This window comes from Trichomonas vaginalis, chromosome VI, assembly GCF_026262505.1.
Source record: "Trichomonas vaginalis G3 chromosome VI, whole genome shotgun sequence".
Classification (NCBI taxonomy): domain Eukaryota; phylum Parabasalia; order Trichomonadida; family Trichomonadidae; genus Trichomonas; species Trichomonas vaginalis.
Genome location: NC_067208.1, coordinates 5,633,124 through 5,653,462, shown reverse-complemented (window position 1 = coordinate 5,653,462; position 20,339 = coordinate 5,633,124). Strand labels below are relative to the sequence as shown.

Below are 20,339 nucleotides of genomic sequence, written 5' to 3'. Positions count from 1 at the left end.
TTTCTATGCAAAAATAATTATGATGGTGATTTGTGAGGTGGAAACAACAGTATTCAAGTTAATCATTAGTTATGAAATCCAAATCTTCTTCTTTTTAGGTATTTTCATAAATTTAAAAAGAAGAAGAACAATTGTAAGAAAAGATAAAATAGATGAGATTATTAAAGAAGAAGAACAATTGTAAGAAAAGATAAAATAGATGAGATTATAAAAGAAGAAGAACAATTGTAAGAAAAGATAAAATAGATGAGATTATAAAAGAAGAAGAACAATTGTAAGAAAAGATAAAATAGATGAGATTATAAAAGAAGAAGAACAATTGTAAGGAAGGAATAAAATAGATGAGATTATAAAAGAAGAAGAACAATTGTAAGAAAAGATAAAATAGATGAGATTATAAAAGAAGAAGAACAATTGTAAGGAAGGAATAAAAGATATGAGATTATAAAAGAAGAAGAACAATTGTAAGGAAGGAATAAAAGATATGAGATTATAAAAGAAGAAGAACAATTGTAAGAAAAGATAAAAGATATGAGATTATAAAAGAAGAAGAACAATTGTAAGAAAGGAATAAAAGAGATTAGAGAAACAAACATTAAATAATTAAAAATAAAGAACAAAAATATTAAATTATAAAAGATGAGAGTTCTAATTTTTTAACAATAATAGTATAATAAAAGTTATGATCACTGGGATGCTCCAATTTTTGCCTTTATCTGCTCCAAGTCGAGAGGGAATTCGTATTCGTTTACAGCTGTTTCAAACTCTTCATCGAAAACAGAAGGGAATTTCTGATAAACAGCAAGTAATTGCTGTGAATATTTAGTGAGTGTTTCTCCTGCTTTCTCTTTTTCAGCAGCTTCTTCTCCTTGTGCTGCTTCAATTGCAGAAAATGCCTTGTTCATCACTGTTCTGCATGTTGCAACAGCTGTAAGTCTGGAAAGTGGTGAATCCTTGGTCCTCTGGTCAATGATATCAGGCATAGATAAGGCATCGTTGATTTCGTTGTGTTGTTGCTGGGATATCTTGTATGCTCTTGTGAAATCGCAGTTATCGTATATGAAATATCGACATTCGTTGTACCATTTGTCTTTGGCTGTCTGTTGTGGGAAGATTTCGTTGATGAATTTGAAATCAAAACGATTAAATGCGTAAAGAGCAACAAGAACTTGGTAATAAGTAACCCAGATCTTAGGACATTCCTCAATCATGTTGTTCTCGGTGATTTCGCGTGTAAATTTCTTAAGAACTTCGGTAATTTCTTGGTAAAGTGGTTTATCTATTCTGTTCGCTAAGGAAATCGAAATTGTAAGGAACAGACCATATGTATTGGCATCTTTGACGTGGTCTGGAAGCTGGTGGAGTGCTTGGAGTAAGTAATCTCCTGGATCAAGTGGAATCTTGGCCAATTCGCTTCCTTCGCAGAAATCGCAGTAGCTATTACGAACAATGTCTGAGCTGTTGCTGGTTTTGGCCGGTGCTGGAGCTGCCTGGACCTTAACTGTCTGATTATCAACCCATTCGCTCTTAAGTTCGACGATATTCATAAGCAAACAGCCGAGACGTGTTGTTTGCTTGACGGATTTGACGATTTGGTCGAAGATGTCCCACTGTTCCTTTTCTACTTGGCACATAAAATCTTTGCCTGCGTTTTTGAGGAAAACTTCGAGCATTTCGATAAGGTAGGAGTTGTTTTCGGAGTCAACGATGCACTTAAGAAGCTTTGCAAGCAAATCCAAGGCTGTTTTGACATCAATAACCTTATGATTGATTAAACATGCGAGGAACTTAGCTGTTCCGCATGAAATTGTGCCTTCTTCATCACTAGTAGGAAGGTTGACATGGAAATCTTCCATTGTCTTGAAGGTTTTCACCAAAATCTTTGAACGAAGTTCGTCATCAGATAAAGATTTTGTAAATTGAGCGTATAAATCTGAGAAACCATGTTCTTCTTGTGCCTTTTCGCATAAGACATCGCAGATAATGTCCATGGCAACTTCTTTTGATGTAATACGGTCATCTTCTTCATCGTGTGGCTGATCTGCAGCTGGGTCTTCTTGTTTTGTAGCTTCATCGATATCATTAACGTGTTTTTCGAGTTCTTCGACTGTTGATTGTAATTTCTTATCTGTTAATCTGTTTAGTGTTAAGTTTACGTTATAACTGAACTCATCCTTTGTTCCTGCTACCCAAACATCGGCGTTCTTCATCATGCTCTGCGGGACGAACCTGTTGTCATCTCTCTCAGAAAGTTCAGCCTGATCTTTAGCTCTGTTTTTGTAGCCGTATTGGGGCCTCCTCTGCTGCTGAGGGGAATTTGATGATGTCTGAATGTTTTTGATGAAATTTGTAAGCGCGATATAGCCTTTTGATGCTCTTGTGAACTTCTTTCCATTGTGATCTTTATTTAACATCGCCATAATGCTATCGAAGTCTGGCATTCTGACACCACTAATGGAAAGTCCACCTAAACTCTTGTCAACTTTCTCAACAGAAGGCTGACTTGTTGGAGGTTGGATTTGAATCGAAGGTGGTGATGGTTGAGGAGCTGGTTTATTAAGAGAAACCTTAACTCCAGTAAAAATTAATTGATTAGAACTTTTGTTTGGTCCTTCAATCTTTGGAGTATATGATGGTGGATTCATTAAATTGGTCACTTTTTATGACGAAAAAAAAATTTAAAAAAAATTGCTCACTCTAAAGATGAATCATATATAATTGTATTTCATCATTGATGATATCAATCTTTTCTTTTTATGGTTCAATTTTTCTCAAAATTACTGAACTTAAGTTAATTAGCTCAGAATTTCCTTTAGCAGATGTACATTTAAGCAAAAAATTTAAGTTCCACTGCCAAAGACGAGAAAACAAGAAAAATTAAATTCTTTTTGGAAGAAGAAGCATAATCACTATATCAATAGCCATACTAATTGTTTTGATAATTGTCTGTAATATATCATGATAATATTGATGATATCAAATTATTCATAAGAACCAAGAATGTTTGTAGTAATAAAAACAGTAGTGATTTTGTTTTGAAATAGAAAATTAGAAAATTTTTTGTTCTTTAAAGAAATAACACATAAATTAAAAATTAAAGCATATAAAAATAAAAATGAATTACTCTGTTTGGTCAGTGATGAAGTTCCATACCTTGACGTACTTGTCTCCAGATCCAGTACAGAATTGTCTTCCGTTTGGATTAAATGAAACAGCCATAACAGTATTTTCATGGTTTTTCAGTTTGTAGATCATTCTTCCTTCAGGTATATACGATACAATGCACGAGAGATCTCTGGAGCCACTGATGAGCCATTCGCCCTTTGGATCCATGGCGAGAGTCAAAACGTAGTCTGTATGTTTGTCGAGGACCTTCCATAGCTCAAGGCCATTAGGTCTGATGTCCCATATTTTAACTGTATTATCGAGAGATGAAGTAATTAATCGTTTTGCATCAGGTGTAAAGAGGATACTGTTGACGCCCTCATCATGGCACTTCTGGTCGAAGAGTAATTTACCTGCTTCGATGTCCCAGAAGGCAACATAATAGTCTGCGTAACCAACTGCGAGAGTTTTTTGATCTGGAGCTAATGCCATTGAGATAGCAAATTGGTCTGTTTGTCTGGCGAATTTGTTGATCATCTGATATGTATTAACGTCCCAAATTTGGACAATTCCTGGGCCTGTTGAAACAGCGAAACGTTTTCCGTCTGGCAAAAACATAACTTGGAAGATATGCTGATCTGGAACAGCAATGGAGTGTTCTAAGCAAGAACCGTTTTCAGTTGTTGGATCGATCTTAAAAATGTAAACGCGCTTATCTTCAACACCGCAGATGACCTTTCTTGAATCTGGGGACCAAGAAATTGATCGCACGTGGCTTGATTGAGTATCTTGATCGCCAACTTTTTCTCCAAGGATGAAGTTATCCTGATCGAAGTTGTAAATTCTAAGGACTTTGTCAGCACCTATAGCCAAGTTCTTTCCATCAGGAGAGAAGGCTGTACTGACAATTACCGAATCGTCCATAATTTCAATGAACAAAGAAATGGAGACAGGATGTCTGATTGTAGCTTCATCAACAAGTAATGAAATATTGGCGGACTCTTCTACAGCTTCCTGCGTTTCTTGTGGCTCTGGTTGTGGTTCGACAAGTTTCTCCTGTTTAACAACAACTTCTGTCTTGCGCGTTTCATAGCTTGCCTTTATTTGTTCTATGTCGTCGTATAATTGTTTGATAGTCTTAGTTTGATCGTTGATCAATTCTTTGTACTTCTTGCATTCTTCTTCGAGAGAATTTCTCTTAGATAATAAATTCTCATATTCCATAGAAAATTGGTTGAGCAGAGTTCTCACATCTTGAATAGGTTGTGGTGTTTGCTCCATGTTTATTTTTTGAGTTATAGTAATAAAAAGTGACAGAACAAAAGTAAAAAACGCAACGGAGATGAGTTTTCCGATTAGAATAGATCGATGTTATTATCAAACAGGTGTATTTAATATTTTAAGATTTTATAACTGTACGAGCCCTATGATCTTAGGAAATTAGGCAGTTACTATTATTTTTGCTTGATGAGAGATTGAGATTTCAAATTTCTTCATGATGTAAATATCGATCACTTTGATTAGATCTTTTGTCTTCAATGATGGAAAAAAATTCATGGAATGTTGATATAAATTTTTCTCAATCTTATGTTAAAATATTGCAACAAAGGTCAAAGGGTTTCATATTTTGATGAAGTGAAGCATTTTATTCATTATAGCCAAATAGGTCGAATGAGGACGATAGAAAATTTCAGTCCAAAAATAAATGAGTGAAAATTCGATCGAAGATATAGATGCAGCAAATCAAGAGCAGCTCGAAAAGATGAACGCCTTAACAGATGGTGAACTCGAGCAACAAATTTCAATTCTTGAAAATCAGATCACCGTTTTAAAGAATACACATCGCATGTTAAATAATGAATTGCGTAACATGGATGATGATATTAAATCAAACAGAGAAAAAGTCCGTCTTAATAAGTCCCTTCCATATCTTGTCGCTCATGTTGTTGAATGCTTCCATCTCGATACAGAAAACGAAAATGATAATGTTTATAAGGGCGCCGATAACAGATCCGCTGTTGTTAAGACCACAACTAGAGAAACAGTTTTCCTTCCAGTTACAGGTCTTATTCCAGCCGATCAGTTAGAACCATCCGACATGGTAGGTCTTTCTAAGGATTCTTACCTTGTTTTCGAGAAGCTCCCACAGCACTTTGATTCTCGTGTCAAGGCTATGGAAGTTGATACTCGTCCTACAGAAACCTATGATCAAGTCGGTGGCTTAGAAAAACAGATTCAAGAACTTAAGGAAGCTATTGTTTTACCATTAACAAACCCAGAGTTATTCACAAAGATTGGTATCCAGCCGCCAAAGGGTGTTCTTTTATTCGGGCCACCAGGTACAGGCAAGACAATGCTTGCTCGTGCATGCGCAGCCTCTACAAACTCTACATTCCTCCGTCTCGCTGGCCCACAGCTTGTCCAGATGTTCGTCGGTGAAGGCTCAAGATTAGTTCGTAATGCTTTCGAACTTGCCCGCTCTAAGGCTCCAGCCATTATCTTCATCGATGAAATCGATGCTATCGGCTCAAAGAGATCAGATAACGACAGTCTTCAGGGAGAACGTGAAGTCCAGAGAACAATGCTCGAACTTCTCAACCAACTTGATGGTTTCTCACAACTTTCAAACGTTAAAGTCATCTGCGCTACAAACCGTCCAGATACTCTCGATCCGGCTCTTATGCGTTCTGGTCGTCTCGATCGTAAGATTGAACTTCCAATTCCAAACGAAGACGCTAGATTCGATATCCTTAACATCCACTCAAGACACATGAAGGTTAACAGCGCAGTAAACTTCAGAGAACTCGCTAGATCTACAGAGGACTTCAACGGTGCTATGCTTAAGGCTGTTTGCGTTGAAGCTGGTATGGTCGCAATGAGAAGAGGTGCTGATGAAATTATGCACGAGGACTTCATCGAAGGCATTGCTCAGGTCCAGTCCAAGAAGCGCACTGTTCTCAATTACTTCGCATAAAATATTCGTTTTCTATATGAAAAAACATTCATTTATAATACTTAGAACTAAAATTTTTATTAATAAAGACAAAATATTTAATATAAAATCGTTTTACCTTCAAAAGCTAATAATAAATCATAAAATATCTGTTTTATTATCTGCCAAAATGCTTGTTATTTGAACGATAACATGATTTATTGAATAGATAAGAAAATGATTTCAAAAATTTTAAGACTTGATCATGTTTTGATATTATTTGAATTTAACTCCTATTCTATTATCTTTTTATAGATTTAAATTTTTAGAAAAATTCCAAATTTTTTTCAAAATCACAAAAATGAAATGAATTTCAACAAATTTTATAATTAAAATCTGATTTTCAAAAAAATTTTGGAAAAACTCTGATCTTATTTATTACATATTTTTGCAAGCATAGTCATATAGAATATAAATCAGCACAAAACTCATGTTATTGAAATTTCTGGATAAATATATTCAAGATATATTAAGGTGTAATATAGTAGCTTAGTCGGAAAATTTTCCTAGTAGTTAGATTTAATGAAATAAATGTAGAATTTGTAATTAAAAAAATAAGTGAGGTTGAAGAGCGACACAAAATATTTATAATTTAATCGTGAAATCATATAATCTAATTCTGGGAGTCGGTGATGTCTGATAATGGAGCATCTTCGAACTTTTCCTTATTCTGGATAACATTTGGATCGCTTGTGAGTTTAGACTTGTGATTTGGTGTTGCGAGTGTATCTTCTGGCTTCATTGGCTTTTCTCCTGGAGGTGGAAGACCCTTTGGAGTGCGTGGTGGCAAGTTAGAATCGTCTTCCTTACACATTTTTACATTTCCGTTATTATCGTCGTCATTTACGCAGTTTTTATTGCGCTTATCTTTGGCGTTAAGATATTTGTGTGGTTTTTGTAAAACTCCAAATATGCTATTAATTGTCTGGTTTTCTTTCGATATTAGATTGGCTGATCAGAAAAGGATTTATACATTGTATAATTGATATGGGAATGCATACATTTTCAGCAAGGAAATTGTGATATGGAACATAAATTTCAAAATTATGAATATCTTTGAGTTAAAAAATTTCATTTGATAAATCTATATCAATTTATACAAAAATTCATATGTGATTGACAAGTACTGCATAAAAATATTCGGTTAAGGATACAAACATGTTTAACAAACACAAAACAAATAAAATATATAAAAAATATTCATGAATAACTGGCTATTCATCATCAAGAACATTGAAAAATTCTATGTATGACAAAATCTTTGGTCGCTTATTAAATATTGCTTTGATTTTGTCTTCGCATTGAGGCATAACTGTTTTTACGAAAGACATCAAGAAGAAAGTGAAATTATCAATTGTTGCATCATTGTCATCGGATTCAAACAAGCGTAATATGATTGCATTGACAACACTCACAAAATGTTGTTTCATTGACCGTAAACTTGGATAATATTCAAGGAGTATCTTAGAAACAAGTTGAGTTATCTCTCTATTATTCGATTTTTCTATGATTTTAATTAATGTTGGTATATCTGTACGAGTTTTTGAAAAAACTTTTCTTGGCTTCTTTGGTTCACTCTTCTTTTCATTTTTCTTTTCAGGAACTTCTTCTTTAGGATTTTCTGATTCTGTATTGTTATCATCTGTAAAAAGAGCGGAGATATCTTCATCTGTAATTTCGGACGTTGAAGCTTCTTCTTCAGGCTTTTCTTCCACTTTAGGTGGCTCTTGAACAGTTTGTTTTTGTTGTCTTTTTTGATTTCTAGTGAGATTTTTGTTGGTTTTTTCTAAATCTGCAATTTTATTCTTTAAATTTTCGTTTTCAATAAGAGAAATCTGAAGCTTACTCTCTAGAACACTTTTTTCATTAATTAATTGTACATTTTTTTGCTCTTCGTCTTTAAATTTTTGTTTCCATAATTCGATTTCTTTCTTAAGCTGTATATTTTGGCGATTCAGTGCAACGGAATCAACTATTTCATGCCTAAGAGAAGAAAGGAAGTCGATATCAATTGAATTTTCATTCATTGTTCATAAATTCAAAAAATTCAAAAGTGACAGATTTTTTTCATCGTCTTTTTTTTTTCTCTATGAGTTTAGTTAGTGAATATTTGATGATGCCTCAAGTGAGGGAAGATTACCAAGATATGTATCAGACAACAGAATCGATATTAAATGAAATTCTCCAAGCAATTTCGATTTTTCAAGAAGATACAAACAAATCTATTAATGAATTAAGCATAATTTCACAGAGATACAATCTAGAACAACCACACTTAGATGTTTTGTCAGATTCCAAGATATTTGACTACATTTCGGAAGGTCTTTATCAAATTCCTGATAAATTACCTGATTTTCCAATAGAAACCGCATTATCACTTATATCTAGATTACTCAAGAAAGGAAACTTTCTTGAAAAGATGTTTTATAATGCTCATTTTTTAGAAATTTGTATTTCATTGCTTTCATTCAAAGATAAGAAGATAACAGAACGCGTTTGTGAGATGCTACTTGCATTTAACAGGTTTGACGGTGGATTACAAATGATTATTCAGTCAGAAATCACAGAAAACTTAGTTGAATTTTTATCTATCGATAACTTCACAATTAAACGCGATTCTCTTTTCCTTATCAAAGATATTACACCATTCATCGAAGATGATGAAGCATTACAACAAATTGCAGCTCAAATTTTTAAATTAGTTTTTAAAGGCCAAGATTGCATAAGAATTTCAGCGATAATGACTTTAAAGACATTATGCAAGCAATCCGCATCTGTTTGCGCATACCTTGTTCAATATCCTTCATGTATTTTCTCAAGATCAAATACAATTTTAAATGTAGCCCCAGAAAACGGCAGATTCACAGACCATATGATTCAGATGCTTACTGTTATTACAAGACAGATACCTGATGCCATTACAAACGAAGTTATTGATTCAATGCCGTTGACAGACTTAATTCAAGAGTTTTTAGTGCCTAATTCTCAAATTGACAAAGAAACTCGTGAAACACAGTCCTTCTTTATGGAGTTCCTACAGGCTTTACTCGATTTAAATAGTCCACACGTGATGGATTTGATGTTTTCAGTTCCTCTTATAGAGATTCTTAGTGATAGCTTGGATATAGCACCAATGATTTACAAAGAATCAATTATCTCGTTCATGCACTCTGTAATTTTGTTAAATCATGAACTTGTCATTCCTATTCTTCTCAGGAATTCGAATTTTGAGGTTCTTTTCGCTGATATAAGTTGTTTGAAGGATGAAACAATCATTAAAGTCCTCAAAACTATTGATTATTTGGTAAACCTTAATAATGACTACAAAGTCATGCTTGTGGACATTAATTTAGAGGTAGAACTGAATAATATAATAGAAAACAAGGATTCCAACATTGTAGAATACGCAGAAACAATTCTTCAATTGCTTGCTAATTAAAACTATAGTATGTAAGTAAATACTATCAATATTATATTAACTTCTCTTATTTTTACTTGTCTTTTAATTCTTCCATGCGATTCATCATATATTTATTCAATTTTTAATTTTATTGAATAAAAATCAACCATATATATCCATATTTAAATATTCAATCATGTATATAATTTACTGATTTATTCAAAATAGAATTTCCGCAAAACAAGATAAAATATATCCAAAGCAAATTATAATTTAAATTAATGTTATATTAATTCCAACCCAGTCTTATCAAAATCAAATGAATCAAAATCGCCAATATCAAAATTCATTTCATTTAATTTTACATCAGATCTATCTGTTATCCTAGCAGATTCTGGTTCAACATTTTGACGATTTGCTTTCCTTCTTGTTGAGTACGCTTCCATACAGAGGTTAAATACGTTTTCTCTTGATGCATGTCGTCTCATCAATTTTCTATATTGAGACTTCAAACTAACATCTGTTCTATTATTCATCATTGATGCAATTTTCTCCCATTTTCTTCCTAATTCTTCAACTTTAACAAGCAGAAAATAATTTTCTTCGGGAGTAAAATCCTTTCTATTCACCCTTGCATCAAGGTAATTAGTCCATCTATCTTTACATTGTCTGGCGTTTCGTGTCTGCATTTGTTGGGAAATATAAGTCCAGTTTATGTCTTTTTTACGGGAGAAAAACTTCACTAATTGGGTTAATTTTCGATCTTCCTCTGGAGAAAATGGATTTTTCGCACTCTTGGAAGACTTCTCTATGATGGTACACTCCATCATTAATGTTTCTGATGATTATCGGTCAATTTGAATACAGCTATCAAACGTTAAACTGATAAAGTGGAAAATTTTTGGTTATGAAATATACAATAATACAACAAAATAACAAGAATTTAAATTCTTCCCAATTTTTCAGATGCATGTTAAAATTTCAATGGCATGACCGATGATCATCAGAAAAATTGAATGTCATTTAAAAGTTGTAATCGAAAAAATTGGATTACTGTCATATTGGTTTAGACATTTGTTATTTGCTTATTGTTTTATTACTCTTTTATATGTCCTTTGGAAAATAGAATGGATATGTAATTATCTGGGGAACTCTTTACGTGGAAATCAAAAATTCCAAATAAAATCATGAATATGGTTTCAGAGCAAGTCGGCCACAAAACATTAACCACAGCAAATACAAGATTCAATTGCAATCACTATAAGAATTCATTTTTCAAAAATATATTTTTTATGGATTAAAATAAATCATTAGACCTTCTTTACAAATACTTGAGATTAGTAGAAGAAAAGAATCAATAATTCATATATTATCCATATAATTTTTTGGAATCAAATAGTAGTATATGATGCGGGTTGTGTGACTTTTTTTGTAATCGTAAGAATTCTCACATAATTGAATGATTTTTGAACATACTTCCGAATAGCAGATTTTAAAAATTTATGAATAATTTATAAAAAGTTTTTATTCCTACAATTCCTATATTACCATTAATAAAAAGAATATATTTTTGACGAAGTGAAGATGTTCAACGTTTAAGAATCAATTTAAGAAATTATGCATTAAAAAATAATTTACCAATGACTTTAGATTCAGTTGAAGCTTATCACATTCTCCGTAATGGAATTACTGGTGGTCTATCAAATGTTCAACATCGTGTTAATCTTAAAGGAATCACGCACATTAATAAACTTTCATATAATCCAGAAACTAAAACTGTATCAAATGAGGACACCACCAACATTATGACTCATTTCGTTGGAGTTGACTTTAATTCATTATATCCTTCATCATTTTCATCTAATCCTCATGATTTCATTCAATATACTGACCATAAAATGTATATGCCGGGAAGATTGAATGGTGTTATCATTTGTGATACAGCAACAAAGAAAGCAAAAGCACTGGGAATTATTAGAAAGAAAAATACTTTATTCGTGGCTGAAGTAAAGGGTCACATTGATGAAAAATACATTAATGATTACATAAACTTTTTACCGATAATAAGAAACTTAGATATTATCACAGATGAAAAAACAATTGGCAGTTTTATGTATAATTACATGAAATCAAACAATCTACCAGTTGACCAGAAACAGAGAAAATTAACTCAGTTAGCATCAACACACAACCAATATCAACCATTTTCTTCTTATTATCTTTGGTATCTAATAGACAGATTTCATTTTATCATTGATGACATTCAATCAATTTTAACATTTACTAAAAACACTTGTTTTAATGAATTTGCGAAAGAATTTATGAACGAAAGACAAAAGGCTGAATTAGAAGGAAATAAAGGAAAAAGTTTATTTTGCAAGATTTCGCTTAATGGATCATATGGTTACGATGCAATGAATACACAAAATTACGCAAAGACTAAAATAATGAATGCACAGAAGTCACGCGTTGCATGTATGTCAAATAAGTTTAAAAACATAAGAGAAATAGGTGAAGATACATATCAAGTGATGCTTAAAGATAGATTTTATAGATGTGATACATGTTTACAAGAGGCATTCTTCACTTTAGATAACGCAAAATACTGGTATTTGGTTTTCATTTATGATTTTATGTATAAATGCTTGAATGTTAATCGTTTTCATTTCATTGAAGGTGATACTGATTCATCTTATTGGGCAATCGCTGGCGACCCAAATCTTCCTAACACTCAAGCATTTCAAGCAATTGTTACTGATAAACAATTTTATGATAAAAACATTTTCAAATTCGCACCATTTGATTTCTTCTGTTTTGATGAGAAATTTAAACCTAAATTAAAGAATAAAGCTGAAGAAAAAGCACATGAGAAGAAGTTATTGGTTTAGCAATTGAGAAACAAGGTGATAACATGGTTGCTTTATGTCCTAAGTGTTATACATCATTCAACGGTTCAATTGATGGAAGTGATTTTAAAAAGATTGCACAAAAAATGAAAGGTGTTAGTTTACGACAAAATAAACAATTAACACCTAAAAATTATTTGGATATAATAAATGATAAATTGATATTTGATGGTCAGAATATTAATTTACAACTTAAAAATGGGTCAATGACTCGCTTAACAATTGGTAAGACTGCATTAACAGGAGCACACACTAAGGCTGTATGTTGTGAAAATGGATGTTGTATGCCATTTATTTAATAAAATACCACAGAAGAGACAAAAGGAACCGTTAATGATGGTTTTGATACTATGATTCAAAAGAGGTGGGCACCCTTAAAACATTGATTTTATTTTTATATAAATGGATAACACAGATTTAAAAAATTTAATTGCTGATTTAGTACTTAATCAAAAATTTCTTAGTTATTATGAATTAAAATCATATCTCCAAAAATATAATATATAATATAACGGGTGATGATATGGAATATTATTATCCATATTATAAAAATGAAATTTTGAAATATCATAATAAAATAATTTCTGAAATTAAAGACAAAATTAAAAATAATGAATATTCAAAGGGAAAAACTAAATCACAGCTTAAACAGTTGAAAGATTTCAAAAATAAAGTATTAACAGAAGAAGATATTGATGAATTATATAAATTATATAATCCTGAGCCACAAAAACCAAAGCCGAGGTCTAAAGTAGCAAATGTTCAACAGCTAAAGGAACAAAACACCCAGGTCCTTCAGACCATAAATGATGCACAAGCTTTAATTTATGATTCATTAGTTAAACCATATTCAGCCCGACTTTTAAATGAAGATCAACTTTTGGAATTCATCCTTCAACATAAACTCGAAGCGGGAAAGTATATCAAACCTTTATATACAGCATATTTAAAACAAATGAATAGAATACATCCAGAATTAATGAAGGGGGGAATGAAATCCAAAATCAAAGCAGATAAAATTAAACCACTTGCAACACCAAAACCTCTAACGACAGTACCTCCTCCTCCTTCAGTTAATCCTTCATCATTCACTTTATTATATCCATTTCAAACATTAAAGAAGCAAAAAGATTTTAAAAAGGATTTCAAGATATTATATAAACCAATTGACCCGAAAATTCAACCGTTAAAGGAAAAATTTAGTCGCCCTTCATTTGCACCATATCCATATTCATACGAAATCGATCATCTGGAATATTCAAAAGGAAACGTTACTTATTTATTTGCCATTAACATTAACACTAGATATTTATATTGCATTCCGGTGAAAGGGAAAACAGAACAGGAAACAAGAAGAGCTATTCAATACTTACTAGATCATGAAAGAGTAGATAATATCAGGGGTGATGGTGATAAAGGATTTCAGGCAGCTATGACTCATTATTTCCCACAAATTAATTTTTTCTTTTCATCCTCTCCATATACGTTTCATAATAAAATAGTTGATGCGGTAATGAGAACTCTTAGAGATGCGTTAGGGGTTAACGGTCAGATATACTGGGATGGAAATCATGACTCCATCATACAGCAGTTAGTATATTATTACAATAATACATGGCATAGAACTATAACATGAAACCGGTGAAAATGAAAAATGATATTCAAAAGAATGGGAATATATAGGGTGTCCAAAGGTGTGTTTAGCACAAACCTGAATACTGCGAATAGAAAATAAACAAGTTACATATATATAAAGTTTATTTAAATATAATCACCATTGGATTCAATCACGCGTTGCAGCGATCGATCAGGCTTGAAGACACGCTTTAAATCATCATGAGAAAATTGCTCAAATTGCTCTCTTACAAAATTTTCAAGATCATCTGGACTCGCGAATTCGCGTCCTTCAGCCTCTTTTTTAGCGTGCCGAATAAATAAAAGTCAGAGGGTGGCAATATCAGGTGAATAAATTGGGTTTGGAACAACTTTGACATTGTTTTCCACCAAGTAATTCATTACCTATGACTTTTGTGAACTCTTGAATTATCAAAAATGAATTGCAAACTTTTGTTTTTGTTGTTTGGATTTCTCAAACTCATCATAATTGATAATTTGAGTAAGAACATTGTCAATTAGATACTGAGCATTCATCGTATTAGGTTTTTGAAGAATATCAATTGCGATGATGCCATTCACGCCCCAAAAAACCGACAACATCATCATTGGTGTGTCAATTTTTTTCTTCGGGAATGTTTGCGGATTTTCATCCTTCGGGATCCACATGATTTTGGCTTCTGTTGCATATTGAAACCAAGACTCGTCCCCTGTTACTAAAAAGCGAAACTTCTTGGATTGATACGCACCCAATATAGAGAGGAGCTCTTTCGAAGATTGGACTCTAGATTTTTTTTGAACTGAATTAAGGTGTGCGGAACCCAACGTGTATACGCTAGTTTGTAGTTCAAATAATTGTGCAGATAATAACTGACTGTTGTACGTGGTATCTTTGTCATCTCCTCTATCCTTCTGAGTGATGCTCTTGGGTCTTCATCTAGCGCTTGAAGAATTGCTTTGATTTTTCTTTGATCCGGCGATTTTTTGTCAATTTTTATGATGGCGCCTTTTTGTTCATGAAGTGATACATCCTAACATGATACGTTACAGTGGAATAGCTAGGAGCATCCATACCGAAGCATTTTACCAATGTCTCGTAGATTTTTTACAGTCTTTGCATTTTTTTGCAAGAGCGAGCGGATGTTTTCTTTATGATTCATTAAAAAATGAAAAAAATCCCGCAAAAATTTCCGCGAAACCGCCTCTTGTCTCAAAATTCATTTTATATCCCGGCATGCGCAAAATACAACTTACTCATCATATACATATATTCATATTTTTTATTATATATTTATAATCAGCATATATCTCCTTTAATAGTCTCATATAGAGCGCTGTGCTAAACGCACCTTTGGACACCCTATATTAGAAAGCAAATGGAAAGGTTGAATGATGTTAAACGTGAACAAATTAATTCGGGGCTCATGAATTTTAAACAAGGGGATAAAGTTTTGATTCATCTCGATTATGGAAAAACTGATAAATCAATGACAAAAAGAAGACGAAGATTTGACACAATAGCTGAATTTGTTAGATATATTAACGGCAATGCATTAGTTGAAGTTGACAATAAATTAATAGAAATTCCGATTTATTTTATTACTCCATTATATTTAAATAATATTTAATTTTTTTTATTTCGTAAGAAATGAGTGACAACAAAGCAGTCAAGAGTCCAGACAATGAATATAAAAAGAAACTAAACAGAATTAAATCAAAAATATGCTATTACAAAAAGAAGTCGCAATGCGGTGGGGTTGAAAACAATAAAACTAATGGAACTGAAAACGATAAAGAGAGGAAAGAAATAATCGAAAAATTAGAAACTTACCGTTCAATCATTAAACTGAGTGAAGCAAAAATAAAAGAATTTAATAGAATAAATAAATTGGTTGGAAGAGATGAATTTAATAAAGATGAATTTTTAAACTCTATCCAAATTTAATTTTTATTCCTCTTCGACAACATCTCTCTTTCCATCATTAATGCATAACCACATTTTCTCAATTTTAGTGGTTTGTTATTTTTAACATGTTCTTGCATCATTTTTATCATTTCCTCCCTTGTTATGATTCGTGGTAAATTTTGAGCTTGTGGGGTATTCATTTATGATAAAAATAAAAATTTAAATTATGCCGTTCTAAAGTTTGTGACAACATGACATTTTGACAACATCATGGGTTATTCAATAATTAATTATTTTTGAAGAACTGAAGGGGTCACCAGGTCACCAGGTCATTTAACTTCTCTGAAAAAATGTGACAACATGACATTTTGACAACATCATGGGTTATTCAATAATTAATTATAGGGTGTCCAAAGGTGTGTTTAGCACAAACCTGAATACTGCGAATAGAAATAAACAAGTTACATATATATAAAGTTTATTTAAATATAATCACCATTGGATTCAATCACGCGTTCGCAGCGATCGATCCAGGCTTGAAAGACACGCTTTAAATCATCATGAGAAAATTGCTCAAATTGCTCTCTTACAAAATTTTCAAGATCATCTGGACTCGCGAATTCGCGTCCTTCAGCTCTCTTTTTTAGCGTGCCGAATAAATAAAAGTCAGAGGGTGCAATATCAGGTGAATAAATTGGGTTTGGAACAACTTTGACATTGTTTCCACCAAGTAATTCATTACCTTATGACTTTTGTGAACTCTTGAATTATCAAAATGAATTGCAAACTTTTGTTTTTGTTGTTTGGATTTCTCAAACTCATCATAATTGATAATTTGAGTAAGAACATTGTCAATTAGATACTGAGCATTCATCGTATTAGGTTTTTGAAGAATATCAATTGCGATGATGCCATTCACGCCCAAAAAAACCGACAACATCATCATTGGTGTGTCAATTTTTTTCTTCGGGAATGTTTGCGGATTTTCATCCTTCGGGATCCACATGATTTTGGCTTCTGTTGCATATTGAAACCAAGACCGTCCCTGTTACTAAAAGCGAAACTTCTTGGATTGATACGCACCCAATATAGAGAGGAGCTCTTTCGAAGATTGGACTCTAGATTTTTTTTGAACTGAATTAAGGTTGTGCGGAACCCAACGTGTATACGCTAGTTTGTAGTTCAAATAATTGTGCAGATAATAACTGACTGTTGTACGTGGTATCTTTGTCATCTCCTCTATCCTTCTGAGTGATGCTCTTGGGTCTTCATCTAGCGCTTGAAGAATTGCTTTGATTTTTCTTTGATCCGGCGATTTTTTGTCAATTTTTATGATGGGCGCCCTTTTGTTCATGAAGTGATACATCCTAACATGATACGTTACAGTGGAATAGCTAGGAGCATCCATACCGAAGCATTTTACCAATATCTCGTAGATTTTTTTACAGTCTTTGCATTTTTTTGCAAGAGCGAGGATGTTTTCTTTATGATTCATTAAAAAAATGAAAAAAATCCCGCCAAAATTTCCCGCGAAACCGCCTCTTGTCTCAAAATTCATTTTATATCCCGGCATGGCGCCAAAATACAACATACTCATCATATACATATATTCATATTTTTATTATATATTTATAATCAGCATATATCTCCTTTAATAGTCTCATATAGAGCGCTGTGCTAAACGCACCTTTGGACACCCTATATTTTTGAAGAACTGAAGGGGTCACCAGGTCACCAGGTCATTTAACTTCTCTGAAAAAATGTGACAACATGACATTTTGACAACATCATGGGTTATTCAATAATTAATTATTTTTGAAGAACTGAAGGGGTCACCAGGTCACCAGGTCATTTAACTTCTCTGAAAAAATGTGACAACATGACATTTTGACAACATCACAGGAGGAAGGCAAAAATAAATTCCAGTCATACTTTATAAAGCTTCATTCACAGGTATTTCATCGTCAGTAAATGATTCCTCATTATCGTTTGGTTCAATTTGTTTATATAATCCTTTCATTTCTTCTTTCAAAACATAATACCATGTTTGTTTACCATCTATTTTCTTTGTTTCCTTTCACATTTATCCTTAATGCTCATTTGAAAGTTTTTGTCTTTCATGTCTGATGGTTTGCAGAATAGAGCATTTTTACACGTCATACCTGCACATAATTCATCATAATGTGTATTTATCCATTCATCTAAAGGATTTGTTGATAATTCTATTAAATCTTGTTTGGCTTCAGTCATCGGTATGATTCGTACATTAAATGATGAAAGGTCATATTGCATAAAATACGTCAGTAAATTATCATAAAATTCCTTAGTGCATGAATCCATTAAATTCTTGAAGTAATCAAATTGACCCTTGAATTTACCATTAACCCTTAAAACTACGTATCTTCTGTCTCCAACTTCAATTTTGACAGGGTAGACGTTGTTAGTTACGAAAATGAAGTTTGCAACGTTCTGTGCTGTTCTTCTGGGTTGATTCTTTTCATTAATTCTAATCTCATTATCCGTAATAATTGATTTCAAAGCGTTGAAGTTTGCGAGTCTGTCTTCACCTACATTCTTGAGTTCATTAAGTACAAGAAACATTTTATTTTCAACTACTGAGTTGAAATTACCCGTTAGCTCACTTATTTCAGTAATGTTTTTACATGAATAACCAGCGAGAAGTTCAGAAATAATATCTGTAAATCTGTTTTTACCTGTTCCCTGAAGTCCTTTCAAAATAATTGCTGTTTCATTCTTGATTCCAGGATGTTGAATCATTGATGCAATCCAGCCGAGAAGGTATTTATACACTTCATCGTTATTATCACAAATGGCTTCTTTAATGAAATTCATAAACATCTCAATTTTTGAGTAATCAGGCTTTTCAAGAATGTTGTATTTATAACCCTGAAACGTTGAGAAAACATCTGGAGAATCAGATTTAAAGCAAACACCCTTAACGGTTAATGAAGACAATTGATTTAGTAGTACATCCCATGCTGTTATGGTTTTACCTTCTTCTTTAAATAATTTAATCATTTTGAGTGACTCTTTCATGTTTGACTGAAGAACGAATGATATTTGATTCATTTTGTCGTGTATGTTGTAATCTTTCTGAATGAAATATTTGTTTCCACAATCTACAAAACGAATTACACGTGATAAATCCTCAATTACTTCAGAACTGTTTTTATACTGATGATTTTCAGCCTTGCGTCTAATATCTGTTATCAAAACGAGTCATCAAGTTTGATATCAAATGTTATTTTTGGCTTACGTAATAAAGGTAAAACATATTCATCATAATATTCCTTTTGATATAGTTTTAGAATCTTCACCAAAACAAATGGAGAAGTCATTAAATGTGCATATCTACCACGTGCTTTTTCAAAATTACTTTTTGCATTTTCTGTTAAACTGCAGAAGTTATAAACGTTATCGTATGCTTCATTAATTAAATGATCTGGTAACGAATTAATAGCTTGAAACAGTGTGAATAATGTTATTTCTTTTTCTAAATTCATGTTTCCACCATCATTATGTACTTCAAAATCACAGATGCCATCAACTATGCTCTGGGCAAGTTTATCGTCAATGTTTACATCTTTGTTTTCATTCATGATATTCTTTATTTCTTCGTTCTTCTGTTCAACTCTTACCTTAATATTCAAATCATTTAATATATCGTTTACTGTTCTGGTTAATGTTGAATCAAACTTCCACGAATGAATGAGTATGTATTGATTGGTTCTGATGCATTCTTGCGAACTCTTGAATCAGCCATAACTACTAATGAACGCTTTGAATCATCAATAGAAGTCATTATGTCAATATCATAATCATTGCAGGAATAACATTTAATCATTCTGTTCGAAACTGCATAGAAGAAATTAGTGTTGCAATAAATGTGAAGACCTCCTGAAGCGGTTTTAACGATAACATCTTTATCCGAAAGTTTTGATAAAATGTCTTTTCTAACTGTTTCTTTAAGTTCATCATTGTACGATTTATTGATATCAACATCTATAATCGTTAAATTTGAAATTTTATTTACTAATAAAGCTGTACCAGTTTTCCTTCCTCTTCCTCCATCATGTTTGAGGTAGTTATGTAAATCAATCTTGTTTTCACCAATTCTTTCGTTGAGGGTTTTAGTTTCTGCCACAACTAATTCCTCAGCTAATGAATCAATAACTTGTTCATCAGAAATGATAAAGTTGCTGTTGTTGTTTGTTGCTGTCATTTATATAGGAATAAAAAAATAAAAATAATTTTAAAACTAACTTTATTTTTGGGCTGCATCAAATTTTCGTAAATGTTGTCAAAATGTCATGTTGTCACATTTTTTCAGAGAAGTTAAATGACCTGGTGACCTGGTGACCTGGTGACCCCTTCAGTTCTTCAAAAATAAGTCAT

General features: G+C 32.4%; 9 protein-coding genes and 4 pseudogenes across 13 annotated transcripts, besides 3 other annotated features; 5 read left to right on the top strand and 8 right to left on the bottom strand.

Moving 5' to 3' along the window:
• Nucleotides 1–478: 478 nt before the first annotated feature.
• On the bottom strand, nucleotides 479–2,651 carry TVAGG3_0811530 (armadillo (ARM) repeat-containing protein family; the record flags this gene model as incomplete). The annotated part of the gene is made up of 1 exon (XM_001583448.1): nucleotides 687–2,645. The coding sequence occupies one exon, from the start codon at nucleotides 2,643–2,645 to the stop codon at nucleotides 687–689; it is 1,959 nt and encodes a 652-aa protein (XP_001583498.1).
• Nucleotides 2,652–2,948: 297 nt separating this feature from the next.
• TVAGG3_0811520 (WD repeat-containing protein family) lies at nucleotides 2,949–4,398 on the bottom strand (the record flags this gene model as incomplete). Its single annotated transcript, XM_001583447.2, has 1 exon — nucleotides 3,121–4,386. The coding sequence occupies one exon, from the start codon at nucleotides 4,384–4,386 to the stop codon at nucleotides 3,121–3,123; it is 1,266 nt and encodes a 421-aa protein (XP_001583497.2).
• Nucleotides 4,399–4,805: 407 nt separating this feature from the next.
• TVAGG3_0811510 (26S proteasome regulatory subunit family) lies at nucleotides 4,806–6,143 on the top strand (the record flags this gene model as incomplete). Its single annotated transcript, XM_001583446.2, has 1 exon — nucleotides 4,811–6,079. The coding sequence occupies one exon, from the start codon at nucleotides 4,811–4,813 to the stop codon at nucleotides 6,077–6,079; it is 1,269 nt and encodes a 422-aa protein (XP_001583496.1).
• Nucleotides 6,144–6,663: 520 nt separating this feature from the next.
• Nucleotides 6,664–6,915, bottom strand: TVAGG3_0811500 (uncharacterized protein; the record flags this gene model as incomplete). Its single annotated transcript, XM_001583445.2, has 1 exon — nucleotides 6,711–6,911. One exon carries the CDS (start codon nucleotides 6,909–6,911, stop codon nucleotides 6,711–6,713), a length of 201 nt encoding a protein of 66 aa, XP_001583495.1.
• A 284-nt stretch (nucleotides 6,916–7,199) lies between these two features.
• Nucleotides 7,200–8,140, bottom strand: TVAGG3_0811490 (uncharacterized protein; the record flags this gene model as incomplete). The annotated part of the gene is made up of 1 exon (XM_001583444.1): nucleotides 7,312–8,124. One exon carries the CDS (start codon nucleotides 8,122–8,124, stop codon nucleotides 7,312–7,314), a length of 813 nt encoding a protein of 270 aa, XP_001583494.1.
• A 46-nt stretch (nucleotides 8,141–8,186) lies between these two features.
• On the top strand, nucleotides 8,187–9,536 carry TVAGG3_0811480 (armadillo (ARM) repeat-containing protein family; the record flags this gene model as incomplete). The annotated part of the gene is made up of 1 exon (XM_001583443.1): nucleotides 8,187–9,536. One exon carries the CDS (start codon nucleotides 8,187–8,189, stop codon nucleotides 9,534–9,536), a length of 1,350 nt encoding a protein of 449 aa, XP_001583493.1.
• Nucleotides 9,537–9,781: 245 nt separating this feature from the next.
• Nucleotides 9,782–10,327, bottom strand: TVAGG3_0811470 (RNA polymerase II transcription regulator recruiting protein; the record flags this gene model as incomplete). The annotated part of the gene is made up of 1 exon (XM_001583442.1): nucleotides 9,782–10,327. The coding sequence occupies one exon, from the start codon at nucleotides 10,325–10,327 to the stop codon at nucleotides 9,782–9,784; it is 546 nt and encodes a 181-aa protein (XP_001583492.1).
• Nucleotides 10,328–11,401: 1,074 nt separating this feature from the next.
• On the top strand, nucleotides 11,402–12,333 carry TVAGG3_0811460 (DNA/RNA polymerases family; the record flags this gene model as incomplete). Its single annotated transcript, XM_051247727.1, has 1 exon — nucleotides 11,402–12,333. A coding segment is annotated over one exon (932 nt), but the record flags the coding sequence as incomplete, so codon positions are not given.
• A 472-nt stretch (nucleotides 12,334–12,805) lies between these two features.
• Nucleotides 12,806–13,673, top strand: TVAGG3_0811450 (annotated as a pseudogene). The gene has a single exon. A coding segment is annotated over exon 1 (868 nt).
• A 410-nt stretch (nucleotides 13,674–14,083) lies between these two features.
• Nucleotides 14,084–15,380: a mobile genetic element.
• On the bottom strand, nucleotides 14,165–15,284 carry TVAGG3_0811440 (annotated as a pseudogene). The gene has a single exon. A coding segment is annotated over exon 1 (1,120 nt).
• Nucleotides 15,381–15,665: 285 nt separating the features above from the next.
• TVAGG3_0811420 (uncharacterized protein) lies at nucleotides 15,666–15,962 on the top strand (the record flags this gene model as incomplete). Its single annotated transcript, XM_051247726.1, has 1 exon — nucleotides 15,666–15,962. The coding sequence occupies one exon, from the start codon at nucleotides 15,666–15,668 to the stop codon at nucleotides 15,960–15,962; it is 297 nt and encodes a 98-aa protein (XP_051083201.1).
• A 363-nt stretch (nucleotides 15,963–16,325) lies between these two features.
• Nucleotides 16,326–17,624: a mobile genetic element.
• Nucleotides 16,406–17,529, bottom strand: TVAGG3_0811410 (annotated as a pseudogene). The gene has a single exon. A coding segment is annotated over exon 1 (1,124 nt).
• Nucleotides 17,625–20,339: part of a mobile genetic element that runs on past the window's edge.
• TVAGG3_0811390 lies at nucleotides 18,640–19,707 on the bottom strand (annotated as a pseudogene). The gene has a single exon. A coding segment is annotated over exon 1 (1,068 nt).